At 40.2% G+C, this 17,443-nt stretch overlaps 1 protein-coding gene across 2 annotated transcripts in view; it reads left to right on the top strand.

Moving 5' to 3' along the window:
• DGCR2 (DiGeorge syndrome critical region gene 2) overlaps window positions 1-17,443 on the top strand; it is a 45,539-nt gene that overhangs the window by 8,535 nt on the left and 19,561 nt on the right. For both annotated transcript variants that reach the window (XM_063173423.1, XM_063173422.1), the window contains exon 2: window positions 11,457-11,579. In XM_063173423.1, coding sequence (XP_063029493.1) covers window positions 11,457-11,579 — 123 coding nt within the window. The remainder of the gene's footprint in view (window positions 1-11,456; window positions 11,580-17,443) is intronic.

Genomic DNA, 17,443 nt, shown 5'->3' with positions numbered 1-17,443 from the left:
GTATTCGCTAGCTTTTAGTTGTTTGGTTGGTTTTTTGTGTTTTTTTTGGTGTGGGTTTTTTTTTTTTTTTTTTTTTTTTTTTTGTGTGTGTGTGTGTGTGCTTGGGGTTTGTGTTAGTTTTGTTTATTTGTTTGGCGATTTTTTGGTTTTTTTTTTTTTTGTACACCTATAGTTTATTTGGTCAAAGGGAATACAGCCTCCTCCTCTACTGATTCTTGGTGAAACTGTTTTGTATATGAACAAATAATGATCCAAACTGACTTGGTGAGATGTATTAATCTTGAGAATACAGGGAGAGGAGAGGAACCATCTCACATGCCTGGATTTTTTTGGGAATAGTTCTGGGTGGGCAGCTACCAGGTAACAGCTTTAGATACAGAAGTACTTTGAGCTGTGGAGCCCAGGTAGCTGAAGGATTTGTGGTGTGTGTGGGATAATCCATCTGCCCTGACCTGGTGTTTGGATTCTAGGGAGAAAGCACTGTTGTTGTTGGTGCCCTTTTCTGGACACAGCTGATGACTTGCTGAGTATATCAGTGCTGATGTTGTTCTTAATGGACTTTTTCTTTGTTCCTTCATTTCTTGGGAGAATTGGTGTGTTGTGTGTGTGGCTGTATTTAAATTCTGTGTAAGGAATAATGCTGTTTACCTAGCACTATTTCCTGTGAGCATGTTTCATAGGCAGTGGGGCTTAATGAAACCTGGACTCCAGTGGGCTTCTCTCTGTCCCTGTGTCCCTCCTGTGCTGCAGTACCCTTGCTTGGCACTGATTTCATAAGGCCTGTGTCCCTCTGCCTGCCCACAGTGTGCTCTCTGGCATGAGCAAGCTGGGGGTCCTGCAGGGTCTCTTGCAAAGGTTCAGTTACCCCAGCTCACCCCTTCCTCTGCTGCCAGCTGGGAAGCCACCCTGGTGGTGACAGTGTGACACCAGGTGTGCTGGCAGGCTGGCACCTGCTGAGCAGTGCAGCCAGCTGGGGGTTTCCTGCCCTCTGAAGCTCAGGAAGGTCAGAATTTGCTTCTCTTGTGCAAGCTTTCGAAAGACATATGCTGTTTTCCTGGTTTTGACTTCTCTCAAGCTTGCTTGAAATTGTTGAGTGAATTTGTGAGGTGTGATTGGCACTTTCACTGATCAGCTTTCTTTAGGGAAAGGGTTAAAAATTTGGTGCTGCACAGGTGTAAGTCACTTGTCACTGTTGTACTAAAACCCTGAAATCCTGCCTGAGGCTGTACAAAACACTGGAGGTCCTGAACAAGGTTGTTAGTGAGACAGTGGGCTTGAATTTTGAGCCATATTAGAGGCTTCTGGAGTACCAAAGGCTTGGGTTTTGTTTGTACTGACTGCTCTTTGTGCCTGTGCTGTATTTTGCTTTTCCCTTCTGCCTCTTTACTTATTATCATAATATAACAGTTTCTTGGGGGGCGAAGTGCAAGGCTGTTGCTTAGCCTGGTATTCTCACTATGAAAATAAACTGGTTTTCAGTCTGGAATGCTTCATTGCCTAATTCACAGTATTCTTTCAGCCTAGTCCAAGTAGCAAGTTTTGTTTTCTCTTTGGTATTAGCAGTGCTGGAGAATTGGGAAATACTTTTTTTCTGTTTCAGTCTTAGGAATAAGTGCCCACTTTCATGGAGCTCAGTCTGTATTTTCTGTCTTAAAAAATTATAGCCAGGATTCCCATTTAAGAAGCTCTAATGTTGTTTCTTTGGCTGAATGCTGTGTCTGTTCCCTGCCTGTGCTTTTTAATTTTTTTGTAGTTATTTTGATTTCTCTTTCTCTTTTCCTTCCTTCCTGGCCTTGAGTTTGCCCTCCAGGCAAAGAGCAGACAATGAATTGCAGTGAATGTCACTTGTGAGCAAGGAAAAACTGGGTCAGTTCCAAGCTCGTGCAGGGTGTAGGTATAATAAATACAGAATCATAGGATCACTTCAGTTGGAAAAGACCTTTGAGACTATCTAGTCCAACCATTAACCCAGCACTGCCAAGTCCCCTAGCAAAACATGTCCCAAAGTCACATCAACACCTCTTTTACATACCTCTAGGGATCCTGACTCTGTTTCTATGGACAGCCTGTTCCAATGCTTGGCAACCTTCTTGGTAATGTCCAATCTAAACCTCCTCTGATGCAATTTAAGGCCAATTGCTCTTGTCCTGCTGCTTCTTACTTGGGAGAAGAGGCTGAGCCCACCTTGCTGTCACCTTCCAGATGGTTCTAGAGGATGGTGAGGTCTCCCTTGGCCTCACTGTCTGAAGGTTTTTTACTGAGTCAAGAGTTTACCCTCTGAACCAGGAGCAGCCAGTGAGAATGCTGCAGCAAGTGCTGTTAAAGATTTACTAAAATCTACCAGGGAAATGAGATCCACAGCCTTTCCCTGGACCACTAAGTGGGTCACCTTGTCCTAGGAGGAGATCAGGTTAGTCAGGCAGGACTTGCCTTTCACAAACCCACGCTGGCTGGGCCGAGCACCTGCCTGTCCTGTGCGTGCCATTCATGGAGGATGATCTGCTCCTCAACCTTCCCTGGCACTGAGGTCAGGCTGACCAGCCTGAAATTCCCCATATCCACCTTATGACCCTTCCTACAGCAGCTGGCTGTCATTCTTGCTGATTTGCAGGCAGCTGGGACCAGCTGAGCTGGCCAGGACTGCTGTAAATGATAGAAAGTGGCTCAGTGAGTGCTTCAGCAGCTCCCTCAGGATCCTTGGGTGGATCCTGTCCAGCCCCATAGCCCTGTGTGTGTCTGAGTGGCCATAGCAGATCACTGAACGTCTCCCCTTGCATTGTGGGGGCCTCATTCTGCTCCCTGTCCCCAGCTCTGGGGAGTGGGTACCTGCAGAACAAACATGAGGGAAAGGGGACTGCTACCATTCCTTACTGTGCTGTAAAATCTTGTGATGGATGTTGAGGTGATGTAGCATAACTTACTATGACAGAACACTGAGTAATACTGAATGTTGATGAGTGTTACTCATTAAGGATTTACAGTTTTCAGCTGGAATGCTGTCACAATTTTAATTACTCCATGGAACAGCATGCTGAGGTTATGAAGAAAATGCCAGTGCCTCTAACATGTATTATTTATTTATTTTTTGAACTGATGCATTCCTATTAGATGGGATTTTAGCTTCAGAATCTCCAATTTTCGGAGCTGGAATTAGATTTGAGAATAAGTGTGGGCTGTGTTTTGGCTATGACATATCCCATGGCCCTTTTTTCCCTCCAGGCTTTGTGCTGTTAGGTGCTGTTGTGCTTTCATACTCTCCTGCACATACTCAGGCCATGATGAACCCACATGCTCTAAGGGTGCTTCCTAAGCATGTTTGCAGTATCATGGGTGAATCACCAAGCATTTTATCTTCTGTGGAATTGGACATGAAAATGGAATGCTGTTTTTCTTTTATTTCTTCTGAAGGTTTTTAATTTTAATTATTCTGTAGGCTTTTAATTTGAAGAACAGTAAGTAGAATCAGAAATGAATAAACTATCTATGAAATGGGTAACTGATGGTGACACATGAGCTTCATAAATTGTTTTCTTCTCTGGAAAAGATCAGTGTTGTAGTCTGCTTTCCTCCTACTGTGACTTTGTTATAAAGTGCTGTATTTATTTATTCTGCTACACTGAATGCAGCAGTGGGGGGTGTAATGATAAACTCAAAAATACGGAATTGGTGTGAGATTCACCCAGTGACACAAGGACCTGCTGGGAAATGAGTGGTTAGTGGGGACTTCTCTGGTGCTGAGGGAAATACCGTTTATGTATGGCTTCTCTTCCCTGAGAGCAGAGCCCTTGTAAGGATTGGGGGTACCTCAAAGACAGGTTAAAGACAAGAGAGCCTCTTTAGGACTGAGTCAGAGCATCCTCAGGTGTGGTTTGCTGTGAGCTGCTCTGTCCCCAAGAGCCAGCAGCTGGCATTGGCCACTGAGAGCAGAGTGGGGCAGCACAGCCCTGCTCCTTCAGGCTGGCAGATTGGCAGGGAGTTTGTGAGATGTACACTGTACCTGCTCCAGTGACCTTCACCTGTGGCCTTGGGACACATCCAAGTTGGGGAAACTGCTTTTTAAATACAGATGATTACCTTAAGGACTGTTTTTTCACATATCTGCTGAGGACTACATTATGATAACCATCATTATGTTGTGTTGGAAGTATTAAGAGTATTTTAAAGTTTATGTTACTGCAGTAAATACCAGTGTAGAGCAATATTGATTGTGTTGTGCTTCCTCTTGAGCATAAATATTAGATATAGAGTGGTGTGTGTTTGTTTGATGGTGGTGGGTGTGGTGTTCCTTCTGCTGTTTTGTCTCTGGTGCTTGTTTGTAGGCATTTGTTGAGCGCTGGTGTTCAACACAATCTCCAGGAGTGAAGGACTTATTGAATTGGGCTTTTTGCTGGCAGAGACTGGGATCTGACCATACTCATGCAGTATAGCATGGCTCAGGTTACATAGAAACAGTGATTTAAGAAAAAAAAATAATTTTAGTAAACTTATTCCTAAATGTTGTTAAAATATGAAAGGATAATGCAACATGTAGGTACAGGTCTTAAGTATGTAGGTTGAGTATTACAAAACATAAGAAAGACCTGTTGGACAAGTTAAAATCTGAATAAGAAGAGTTACTGGTCTAAGCACTTGTAGTTAGAGTTTTTGTTAATGCTTAATCAGCTTTTGATGGCTGTAATTGCCTCTTGAAATCTGAACAGAATATTCCCTTACAGGTTGGTTCAGCTGCTCTGGGACAATGAGTGACTTACACTGGGAAAGGAGGAAGTATTTTTGTCCTTTGTTTTCCTTTGATCTGTAAATAAAAATGATGCCAGAGGATCTACCATGCCCAGCCTTGAGAAATGTGATCAAAATAAGCAAAGCAAGTTTGATGTACACAGAAACCTGCCATTGTTCATTGAAAGCTTATGTATAAAACCAACCCATGTACTTCAGGCTTATCTCTTCCAGTACATGAATTTCAGAGTAATAGCTTATAATTGAAATAACATTAAATGCTGGGTGTACATTTAATCAAATCTCAATTTTCATACAAGTGAAGCTCAGCAGACAAGAACAATTAGTGTAGCAAATAAAAAATTACATTTCTTTGTGTTAAAAACTGAAGTAGATTAAAATCTATATTTGCTGTGTAAACAGGAACACCTAGTGCATCTCTAGTCAGCTACTAAAAGACTGTCTTATAATGTATCAGACTTTACTAACTTGTGAATCCTTTAATAAAGAAAAGTTCAGTAGTTGCAGCCAGAAGTACCCAAACTTTTATAATCAGTGATTGTAGTCACTGAGTTTAATTTCTGTATCAAAGCACTTTGCTGAATTGAGAGTAATATTCTGGAGGGTTTAGTTTCAGCCTCTGGTTTCTCATCTGTACCTCTGAATTTGTGAATTGCTGTGATATCAAGGTTTTTATACTGCTGGAGAGTTTATATTTTAGGGCTAGGAACATAGGTGAGGGGAGTGTTCTGTTTGTCAGGGATGCATTTCTACTTTAGGATCTATTGCTCCTTTTTCCACAGGTTTCTGTAGTGTTAATCTTTGTTATCTTGAAAATACAAGGTTGAAATTTAGATTTTGAGAACTTTGATGTGTTCACCTAATGCTTTTCAGCAGCTGTTTATTACACGTGCCTGAGATAGGGCCTTATCATTTTTATTGCATCCAACATTTCTTCCAGCTGAATTTCTCCTGTATCCCTGTCTTCAATTGAAGCAGGATAGATGATCCTGCTAAAACAGTATCAAAGTTTTCTCATTTGCCCAGCAGCTTATCTTTGCAGGAAATGTTTCCAGCTGCTGGCTTTTGCTCATTGCCAGGAGCTGTTTGCACCCCTGCTCCTTGTGTCACCCCAGTGGTGTGGCCTGGGACCAGCCCTTTGTGCCTCAGAGCTGTGACCCTGCTCCTCAGCCCAGGCTTTTCTGCTGCTGTGGAGGTGAAGGTCCCAACTGCTTCAGTGTTTGCTGTTAGAACAAACATTTAAAACAACAGACACATTGGGAGATGTTCTGTCTTTGGTGGCAGACAACTGTTATGGTGCCCCAATTCCACATGAATGTTACTGGATTTGTACAGCCATATTTCTGCTGAGTTAGCTGGAGCATGGAATCTTTCTGATTGCAAGGGGACAAACCAGAGCTGATCTGACTTAATGTGGACAGACAGTAGCTTAGCTAATTTGATCTAAAGCTTGCTGTTTCAAAGCCAACTGATCACATTCATTCAGGAAACCGAACCAGCAAGGTGAACTTGTTTAGAATCAACATTTTGTCTCATGTGTCTGTTACAGCCTTGCTTTGGTGTTGGAAGCTCTAAAATGAGTTGTACTGTGTTGAAAAAGTAGTTTCACATACTAGATATGGATCCTCCCTACCTGTCTTTAAAATAAAACAATTGTTTTGAGTAACCATTTATCCCTTAGGTCTTGCATAAAAGCAGGGAAGATTAATAAAAAATTAGTTGAAGTTTAGATGTGAGCAGGAGGTGTCTTAGTCCAAATGAACTTCAAAAGTCTTTAAAAATGATGCAGAAAATTCAAGTTTCAGGACGTGTAATGCTCAGAGCAGCTCAGTGACCAGAGTGCATCTGCTCAGGAAGGATGCGCTGCAGCTCTCAGTGCTTGGGCTCCAGGAGGAAAATGTTCTCAATTACACAGAGGGAGTGCATGAGGTTGTTAAACCTGAAAGGGCTTCCTGGATCATTCTCTAGTGGTCAAAATCTGTTTGTTTTGTGAAAGAGATGAAGCTGGCTGGAAATTAGAGGGAGCGTGTGTGTGTGTGTTTTATTATCTATCATGAAGTCCTTCCTGTGGATAATACTTCTTGTAAATGTGTTTGGTTTTTTTTTTTTTTTTGAGTACTTTGCAGAAAATCAGGAAACTATCCTGCTGTAAAGAAAATTCAAAAGCTAGTTGACCCCTGTGTTGAAATACACAATGAGTTCTGTGAAACACCTAGCATTCATGCAGTGGGCAAAATCTTCAGAACAAAAGCTCTCTGTGAGCATGTAAGCAACCAAAAGATGAGGTTTTTCCTGTATGAAACCTCAGTTTTTCTGTTAGTCAAAAATCTTGTTGGTTTTGCTGCTGGCTAGCTTAGAAAAATATGTGACAGCTAAAGGAGATGAAGGCCTCTTGTTTGTATGGCAGTGTTTAAATTGATTTATAATCTTGTCATTTCTGGTTTGATGAAATAAATTTCCAACTGTTTCGTAAGTTTTCTTTTAAATTTTGAATTATAAGTCCACAACTAGCCTTGGTAAGACTTCTTTCAGATGAGTGACTTGTGGAGTTATATTATCTAATAACACGTCCAAGCAAGTTGGTATACGTTTGTTTTGGCCATCATTTGACAGTAAGTTTTATCTTGGGTTATATATTTAGCTTGTAGAATTGATGGTCTGAATCTGATTTCAGTTTTTCTTCTCTTTTTATATCAAGTTAAGGAATTTCTTGTTTTCTGTATCCAGTTTATAGTAGAGAAACAGGTGAAGTGTTACCAGAGAACACACTGTTGTTACTTAATATTTCCGACAGACATTTGTTCAGGTGCAGGTTGCTTGGGGAATAAACCCAGTGTCATCATGAAAGCACAGAGCCAGCAGTCAGGACAGCTGGCTTCCTGCAGCTTCATCTTGTCTGGAGCCTTTGGCAAACCCTTGAATTGTTCTGTACTTTGTTGGAACTGTGCCATGAGGATGCACTGGTTGGTTGAGGGTTAATGTTGTAGGAGTGCTCTGAGGTAGTGAAATGAAGAGACTATCATGACACCTCACTGCTTCAAGGGCTTTCATGTTCTCACACTGCCTGAACTTTGTGATGTTTTGTAAGTTTATAATCTGTATAGTGCAAAAACTACAATTGCTGCTATTTTCAGTGTTGTAGTTGTCTCCTTTCTTCCCAGCAGATGCCAGATAAATTTAATTGTTCTGCAGTAAGGTTTCAGTGTACCAAATTTCATCTTGTAACATAGCAATGACTGCATTTGATACTAAAAAGAAAAAGAAGCCTTTTATGTTAGAATTGCACATGTGAATCATTATAGTGCTGATGTCACTCATCACATCATATGTGAGTGCTGGGGGAGGTTGCATTTCCACATTTTCACCTCGAGGCAATTGTTGATGCCCTTGGCTTAATGTTGTTTTGTGCTTCTGCTCCAACAGCTGCTTGCTCTTAGCTGAACTTGTGCCATTGCATATTTACTAATGATTTTGAAAATATGAAATGTTCCTGCATTAAACAGCTGGTAGAAAGTATGGTTTTAGTGCTGTGTGGAGGTGATAGTTTGAGGTACATTCTTCATCCTTTCTTGCTGTGAGTTACCATCAACAGCTGTGAACTGTGAGGGATATCTGGCTTTAAGGACAGAAATGTACTGATATTTTTGAAATCTTTGCTGTTCTTCAAAAGAACTGAAAATATATGGGTGAAAAAACAGTTTTTATTTACCACACTCCTGGAAAGTACAGAGTCTGACCATGTGTTAAGTGACTACTTGCATTCCAGGAAAGATGGATGGTCACATAATGTTGTACTATTCAGTACTGCTCATCCATCTTCCTGACTCTTGTCCTGCTGCTGGCAGTGTGACTTCCCTTTTCTGTGGTGGAGATGGGCTTGAGATGTTTTCATTTATCTGCTGTTTTAACTGAAAAATAGGCTCCTGACATGAAATGTTTCACAGGGTTCTGGAGACCAGCACATACCCTGTGCATCCTTGCCTCTCCCAAATATCTCCATTCCTGGGCTAAGTATCGTACAGCTTGGTTGTAGACTTCCATCTATTTTTATGTCTGTATCTTACTGCTGATGACTATTGGTTGGGATGGCTTAGGAGGGCTTATTGACAGAGATTTTAATTTCACAGTGTTTCTTTGTGTCACATTTCCCCCCTCTGCAGCAGAATTGCTTAGCAGTTCATGTTCCTTGGTCTGAAATAATTAGTGCATCTGACAGCGTGATCTCCATTGGGAACAATGGTACAGCTGGTCTGAAAGGTGCTTTACTAGAAATGTTTTGTACTCTTCCATGTATCCACATTCTTCAGAGAGGAGTGTCTCTAGCACAGGAAGTCATGACATTACAGCATGTAGCTGGCATTTTTTTAATGCCCATAATGCTGAGATGGAGTCATCCTTTTATCTGAACCAGTCATATGTAATTGTACATAAAATACTATGTATGAAATTGCAGACAGACAGAAGTATTCTTGACTGTTTCTCCCTTGTGCAGGTTAGCATTCCTGGTGGATGCTGCCTGTGAAGCCAGAAGGCTGCAGAATAACTGTTCACAGGGTGTATGTGTGAATTCCATTGAAAATAAGCAGTAAAAGAAAAAGGTTTATTTTAAAGTACTGAATTTTGTCATAACTATGGGTGGATGCAGTGCAAACCTGGAGCTGGGCTGAGAATGGTCTTTGATGTGTTAAAAGATCTCCCACAGGCCCTGGTGTAAATTCTGTACTTGAAACTGTAGTAGCAAGACTTTCTGAGGAACCTCCCACTGCGTGCTGACCTTGTGCAAAAGTGGTGAAAGAAGCTGCAATCATTTACCAAATGGTGTCTTCTGTGGGCTTGGAATCTGAGTGCTTTCCATTTCAGCTTGAGGTTTTGTATTTGTTTGATTTGGTGGTTTCTGTGTTGTGGGGTTTTCCCTCTAAGTTTGGAAGGAGATTTAATTAACTCATAGATATTAGATTTGAAATTATTTAGCTTAAAGATAGATTTTAAATTTTCTCTCTTGCTATATTGGGTAAGTGAAGCTTTTCCTCTTATTTTTTACACAGCTGCCCCCCGCCCCCAACCATTTAATTCCTCTTTCTCTCTTCAGGCTAAATAAATTATGCAATTTTTTTGTCTGAGGGGGAAGTCATTATGACTGGTTATTTTGTTTTTTCTGTTTGGGCTGAGTAAAGCTCTAAATGGGTGAGAACACTCGTTTTGCTGTCAGGTCTGTTGTTGCCCTCAGTAGTCTGGCAGGTCCGTGTGAGTTCTTAGCATCTTGTGACCTGAATGTTTGCTCTGAGTAGGTGGTTGCTAAGAGGATGTGCCTGCTTTTATTTTTCTAGAAGAGCAGGTCTGTGCTTTACAGAGGAACCAGTAGTGGGACTGGATTTTAGTCTAGCATGGAATTAGAAGCCTGTTATCAATATGTTATACCAATTACCAGGTGTATGTGAACAGCTTTTATTCAGAGTGCCTGGTGACCTGGTTTATTACACCCAGTCATGTTGTTTGAACATTAAATGTGACCTCTGTCTTGATTTAGCTTAGGCATGTGTTTCAAGAAGAAACAATTGCAATTACAGTCTGCTCTTATGTTGTAAACTGTGGATGAGAGAATGCACACCTGTAGTTTAAATTCTCTTTTAGTGATTTCCTTCTGCAAGACAGTTGCCTACTGGATCCATTCAAAATCAGTGTGTTTTGCATATAAACATTTTTTTTTCTGTTTAAAAAGCTACTAATTCTCTAGACAAAAATTACCTGGGATTAGTGCAGCTCACTGAGAGGAAAATGTGCTAAATTGCTCAAAAACAATGGTTGGTAAATTGACAATCACTGTCTAGAAGAAAGATGGACAATGATGGTTAGGTGCAAAAGTGAGCCTGTGCATGGTGCTGGCACTGACAGAATGGCTGTGAACAAGCTTAGAATTGTTCACTTTTGTAGACAGACCTTTTTATTCCCTGCAAAATGTTTTGAGGGACATAAAATGAAGTTGAGTTATTAGGTTCTGGCATTTGATAGATGAAATTGAAAAGAAAAGGTTTTAAAAAAGTTGTACTTTTTATAATGCTAATTAGGTGTGACAGTGTAGTGATGGCAAGTAGGCAGTGAACTCACAGAAGCAGGAGCAACATGTTTGCAGATAGTGACAGTTTCTAGTAAAGGATATATTCACATGGAGAAATTCTACAAAAGAGCTGAAGCTAGAAAGTGAAAACAGGTTCATGGATATAGATATTGTGTTACAAGTAGTTCTGTGAAATGTCTCTAAATCAGATTGGGCATTTGTGCAAGTTTGGTGGGTTCTGGCATACACAGTGATTGGAATGGAAATAGGATTCTGAGGCTGTTGCATAATGCAGTGCTCACCTATCGAAGCATATTTGTGTTGAACTTCAGCTCTGGGAAAATGGAACAGGCACTCCTCAGTGCCCCACAAGAAGCAAATGGGTAATGCTATGGTAATAGCTGCTCACAGGCTATCTTTATCAGGAAGGTTTTACCACAGATGTCTTGAGACAATGATTTCCCATCCCCTCCTGTCTGTTCAAACCACAAACATGCATGAAGTGATCTGAGCTGAAGGAGTTTTTAACAGGCTGAGTTAACCAGAGATTTTATCTGTTATGCTTCAGTGATCCGTGACATGACAGATGATTAATATATGTATAAATTTGCAAGAATAGATAGCATTTCAAACACAGCACCATTTTTTCTCTCCTTGGCAGAGCTGCGCTGCACCCCGGGGCAGTTTGCGTGTCGGAGCGGGACCATTCAGTGCATCCCCTCAGACTGGAAGTGTGATGGGCGCCCCACCTGCGAGGATGAGAGTGATGAAGTGGACTGTACAGGTAGGTAAATCTAAGAGACTGCTCAGCCCCGTACCAGCTTACTGTGCAGCAGTACTTTGCCTCTTTCAGGTTGAGAGGAGTAGTGGATTTGTCTTTACAAACAAGCTGTGGGTCTGCTGGTAGATAAAACTAGCACTGGGAGATAAAAGAAATATTGAGAAGGATTCCACTGATTGATGAATGGAAAAAGAGATTTGCTTTTGCAAATCAACTTTAGGTTTGCTGATAAATGAAATAAGACGTTGAAAGATGAAAGAAACAATGGGGAAGAAAAACCTCTAAATTGAGTAAGAATTAAAAATTAAAAGGAAGGGGTATACATTAGAGGGAAATCTTCTGTATCCAGGTGTATTGGGAAGCATGTACCTCTCAAGTACCTCAGCCAATGGGGAAAGAGAGAAGGGAAATGTGGCTGAGAAATTTGGATAAAAAGGAGGCTGCATCCTCCAAAAATCCGAGAGATCCCAGGGGAATGCCTCATGACCTCTCCCTTTATTCGAATAAAGCCAGAAAGGACTCCTCTGTCTCCTTTTTAGACATAAACCTCTGGTGTTTGTGGATTAATTTTCCTAACAAGGTTGTTTGGTTCTTTTTATTTGAAACTGGTGATTGCTGGGTAGAACTGTACCCATTATTAAAAAAGACTGAGTTGGCTTCTCTTCATCTTGAGCAGCTAATACTGCAAACAGTTTTTTGCTTGTCTGAATTATCCTTCCATTCTTATGGTCAGAGCAGGTATTCTGAAGATGAGGAGAGTTTGTGGTCTAAAAAGAGACTCTCCTGACAAGGAAAAAATGTTGCAGTTAAACTGAAATGACACATAAGCCTGTGGTTAAATTTGGAATTACTGATTTGGTTGTGTATCACTCAGACAGTGCTGGGTGACATTGCTGGACTTGGGTAGAGAGTTGTTTTATTGCTCCCTGTTCTGATTATGCTTCTTGTGCTTAAGTGGAGAACTTTGTTCTGCCAGACAAGCTGGTGTATTTGCACTTCATAAACTCCTATGACTGGATGCTTTGAGGAGCCTGTCACCAGCAGTGGATCTCTGCTAAAGCTACTGGGTACTGAGCTGTGCTGAAAAAGAAGCAAAGAAATATTGTGACTGTACAATCACAATTTGGAATGTTTGCAGTTGTTCTTGAAAAACAGGCTAGTGCAGCTCTTTCTGTGTATGTTGAAAGTGAATTGACCTGTAATTTTTTTTCGGTTAAGAACAATGAGACAGGTATCTGAAAGCATGAATTCAACTGTGGCACGATTGAAAATTTTTTATCTTTACAGTGTGACTAAATTACATTCAAAAACTGTTTTAAGAAGTTCTTTTCCAGTGAACTACTAACGTTTTCTTGGCAGAGAATCATGTGAACTCTGTGGCATTGCCATAACAGCATTCATCATTCTGAGTTCTCAGCTGTTTCAGAGAGGTGCTACAAAATAGTAACATTGATGTTTTACAGCAACAAATTCTTTTTAACATCCATATTATTTAAAGGAATTGGAGAAATAAATCTAACATTCAAACTTTGAAGCTGTGCTAGAGTTAGCCATCTCCCCAGTGTGTACTATGACAAATAATTGAAAGAATGTCGGTGCTCTTTCAAGAAAACTTTTTGTGTAAAGGGGAAAAACAGTTGGTAGTTTGTTCTGACACTGAAAATTAAGCTCTGCCATTGATATTTAAGGATATTCTTTACAATGTGGATGTCCTAAAGAAAATTGCTTTTATAGCTGTGCTGTTATTCTTCCTTTTTAGCCAACTTTGGCCAAATGTTAAAAAGCTATGGACCTAATGAAATTCTGGAGTATAATGGAATTCATTGGCTAGGGGAGGGCAGAGTCATGTTAGTGTTTGGATTTACTCAAAAAGCACTGAAGACTTTGCTTGTGGGAACATCTGAACTTCCACATTAATAGAAAACTATTTTTATCTTCTCCTGTTCCTAATGCATTAGTCAGCAACTTAAGTTATTGCCTGGAGTATGCACCAGGATGATGTTGACTAAGGACTGGAGTTCCAAAGAATGCTTGGTATATTGATAGGAGGAGGATTTTATGGGAGTAACACTTCTCAATACGTGGGTTCTGGTGTTGTGTTTGGGGTGTAGACTGTCTAGCCTGACATGATAAGAAGAACTTGAAGGTTAAAGAAATGAAATGTGGGAAAGTCTTGATTCACCACCATGTCTGTGTGCATGAAGAGAAGAATAATGTCTGTAAATACCAGAGGGGAAAATGCTGGACAGCAGAGAGAGGAAAGTATTCCACTTGATGAGAGGAATAATTAGATAAGTAATTGGTGAAAAGGCTGTGCTCAGTAAAACAGCCAGAAAGCAGGTGTGGTGTTTGTGAAAGAACTGAGATATTTGCACAGTAATGTGAGGAGTGCAGCCAGCAAACCAGAGGAACAAGAACTACTTGTGTAGGATGTAGAAACTATTATACCTGTAACAATGAACTTGGTGGGATTGCATGGTGACTGCAGTGGGTGTTGAAGGGCAGGGGTCATTCAGAGCTGTCAGCAATAGAAGAGGTTGGTGTGCATGGGAGTGCTGTGCTGGAACATAAAGAGGAGTAGCATCAATGAAAGTAAACCTGAGGGCAGAATCAGTTTGGAAGAGCAGTGAGTTTGTGTTGAGGAAAGCAGTACAGATGTGACAGTCACAGGAGAGACTGTCTTGGGACATTGATGGGGAGCTAATGCTCCTAATAATAGTAACACAGTCATACTCAGGAGTGGCAACTTTCTGCTTTGGCCACTGAATTAACAAGAAGTGATGCAGCTTTAAGTGTAGAAAATGCCTTTGGATTAGATGAGCAGTTGTGTGATGATTCAGCTAAATGTAAATACTTTAATTAAAATGTTCTTCCCTTCAATAAAGGCGGTCTGAAGACTAAAAGAACTAGTTAGTGAAGCCACCTGGACTTGTGAAACTTGGAGAATTATAACATCTTTAAATTAAAAGGCATGAAAACTCTCTGAAGCATGAAAAGAAAGCATACAAGAAAGGGCCCTGAATCTGGTTGTGAAGCTTGTTAATCTTCAGCCTTTGAGCCACTAATGGCACACTCCAACATGAGCAACTCAGAACAGATCAATGGCAGTGAATTAGGGTTTTGTGGTGGTGTTAAAAGTGTGTTTCAGTGACTCCTTAGTCATGTTGGTGTTTTGAAAGGTTTATTACAAAGCCATTGTAAGTTGTTTGCCACTGTTGGTTCACCTTTTTTAGGCTTAATTTCATTTGTGTTAGTAACAAAGGTCCTATTAAAAGAAGAGCATCCATAATTAATAAATTAGTTTGGTAATCATATACTGGCTGAAGTGCAAGTAACATTCCAAATTGTAAGAATCTTTGTTTGAATTTCTTCTGGCAGTTTTTTCAGAACACAATTAAGTAAGACATTTAATTCATTGACAATCAGAATAAGTGTGTGAGATGCCTATTTTTTGCTATATTTCTCTGAAGATTGTCATTATAGCTGTTTTTATTCTCACTGTCTCTTATCATAATGACCATTTTCCTTTGAAACATGGAATTCCTCTCAGTCACAAATTTTCCATGTGCAAAGTACTGTTCCCCCTGCCCTTCCCACTAGGCACCCATGTGTCAGTGGAATCTGCTGCAGTGATTACCCTCAATCCATCTCTCTGACAGACTAAAACCAGTGTCTGCCTACTCCTGTGAGCAATACTAAAAATTGCTGGGAGGGTTCATTATGTAGCATGTGCCTGTGACTCGCTTCTGCTTAAGCAGTGGAGCTTCGAGAAATTTGTGGACTTTTCCATGTCAACAGTAATTGATCCTAAAAATAGTTTATCCCAAAGTGGTGTATTTTATGAAATGGTAGAAACAGGCATTAATATCTTCAACAAAGACTTTTACAAATGGAATTTATTCTTTCTAATCACTTTCTCTCATGTTTCTACACAAGCAATCAAAGTAGAAACACAACTTTTCCACCTCTATAAAAGTTCTGTATTTAAACCCATAAGAGGGAAGGGATCTGCAGTTTACCTTTTACTGCTTATTGGATTTCCAGCTTTGCTTCTACCAGAATATCAGATCAGCTTCTGCAGATATCCTGCCTTCTTTGCAGGCCTTCTGGTGTAACTCATTTCAGGAAGCTGAGCAGAGCAGGGTTTAGTGTAGCTCTGATGTGTTTTCCTCCCAAACTGCTGGCTTGATGTTTTTTTCTGTCGCCTATGAATGAAAATGGATGTCTTGAATTCGAGTGCCCTTCATAAATCCTATCCATATCTGTTTCACATCTTTCCCTTCTGATGAAGCAGCAGCTGCAGCAACCTGTTTTGAAGTGATCAAAAACAGCTTTGTGTTTTGTTTCACCAAGGATGTTTTGTATGCTTGAAGTGACTCTTGACATTTGTGCACTTTTTAGTACATCTCTTTTTTAAAACCTAGGTATTAATGATAAAAACCTCTGAACATTTCCACACCTTTCCTGAGCTCTTGCTGAACTCCTATTTTTTTTACCCTACCTTGTGGTGTTTAAATTATAAGCTGTTTTCTGCCAGTCCATTACTTTGAATAGCACTCAGCACAGCAGGATGCTGTTCTTGCTTGGCATTGATGTCCTTGCACAATGCAGTTGATAACACACAGCATGGAGCTGCTTGATCTGAGAAGAATCACTCCTCTCTAGGAGCTTCTGAACTATATTTTCAACTACTGAGGCACAAAACTGGACTTAATCTTGAAGTTCTCTCACCTCTCAAATTACCAGATGGAATTAGAAGCTTTCTAAACTTTCAGTAATACGCTGGACAGAAAATTTGAAGCTTTGGGGACAAGGCAGCTTTTATGTAAATTTTGAGAATGTGTGTGTTTAAACAGGAACAACTCAAATCTTGGAACTAATAAGATATGGCAAGACCTGGTTGTTTCCCAGGCAGTTTAATTTTGACATAATTTGACATAGTACATCCATCCTTATGAAGGGATTTGCTTGAGTGACTTGACCTCTGTGACACAGTTTTCCAAAAGGTAAAAGGAGCCATCAGCATGGCAGACTTCCTTTCTGAATTGGTAGCTTCAAGTTTTAAACAACTGGAAATAGCCACAGAATCACCACTGTTAGACAACTTTCTCTTGATGGATAGCCCTATACTTAGACTATAATTGTGCTGGAGTGAATTAGATAGCAACTGTAAATTGGAAGGAGCTGGGTGAATACTAATCATGACTTGATCAATTGGGAAACACATTGGAGGATGCTTGTGCTCACTACTTTAATATTCAAAGGGTGAAAAAAATAGTGCCCCATGGGTTCTTCCTTGAACCCATTTTTTCATTTTATGCGCCAACTAGCCAGCAAATGACATTTCTGGAGTAATTATATAAAGTCAAAGAAACAGATCTCTATCTGTCTTGGCTAGTAAAAATACCACTCTTGCTGTTATTGCCTGTGACTGTAGTATTTAGAAGAATAAAGATCTTGGAAAATAACTGATCTTCCAAAATTTCATTTCTTTTCAGGATATGAAGTGTAAGCACTGTGGTGTAAGAAAGTGATGGCTTTTCCTTTGTGAAACACTCAGAGTTAGGTTCTGATCTTCTGAGTTAAGTTGTTATCTGAAGATGAGTCCATGGCACTCTAATTTATTTTTAAAGATAAAATTATTTGTAAAAAGGAAGTAGGAACAGCGCATAAAATTCTTCTGCAGAGTATTGCAGAAGTGGAATAGAAATCCAGTCCAATTACACCTTTGCCACCAGAATCTGCAACAGCTTTTCATGGCAGTCAAGTGACTTAGAGGCTTGTTAGCATTTCTTTATTGCCCTGGAAAAAGTTGTCATTGTTGCTTTTCTTGGGAGACAGATATTCAGGTCAAAGAGAAGCAATTT

Source organism: Melospiza melodia, chromosome 20 (assembly GCF_035770615.1).
Source record: "Melospiza melodia melodia isolate bMelMel2 chromosome 20, bMelMel2.pri, whole genome shotgun sequence".
In the NCBI taxonomy this organism is placed as follows: Eukaryota; Metazoa; Chordata; class Aves; order Passeriformes; family Passerellidae; genus Melospiza; species Melospiza melodia.
This window is presented reverse-complemented; position numbering and strand designations above follow the sequence as displayed.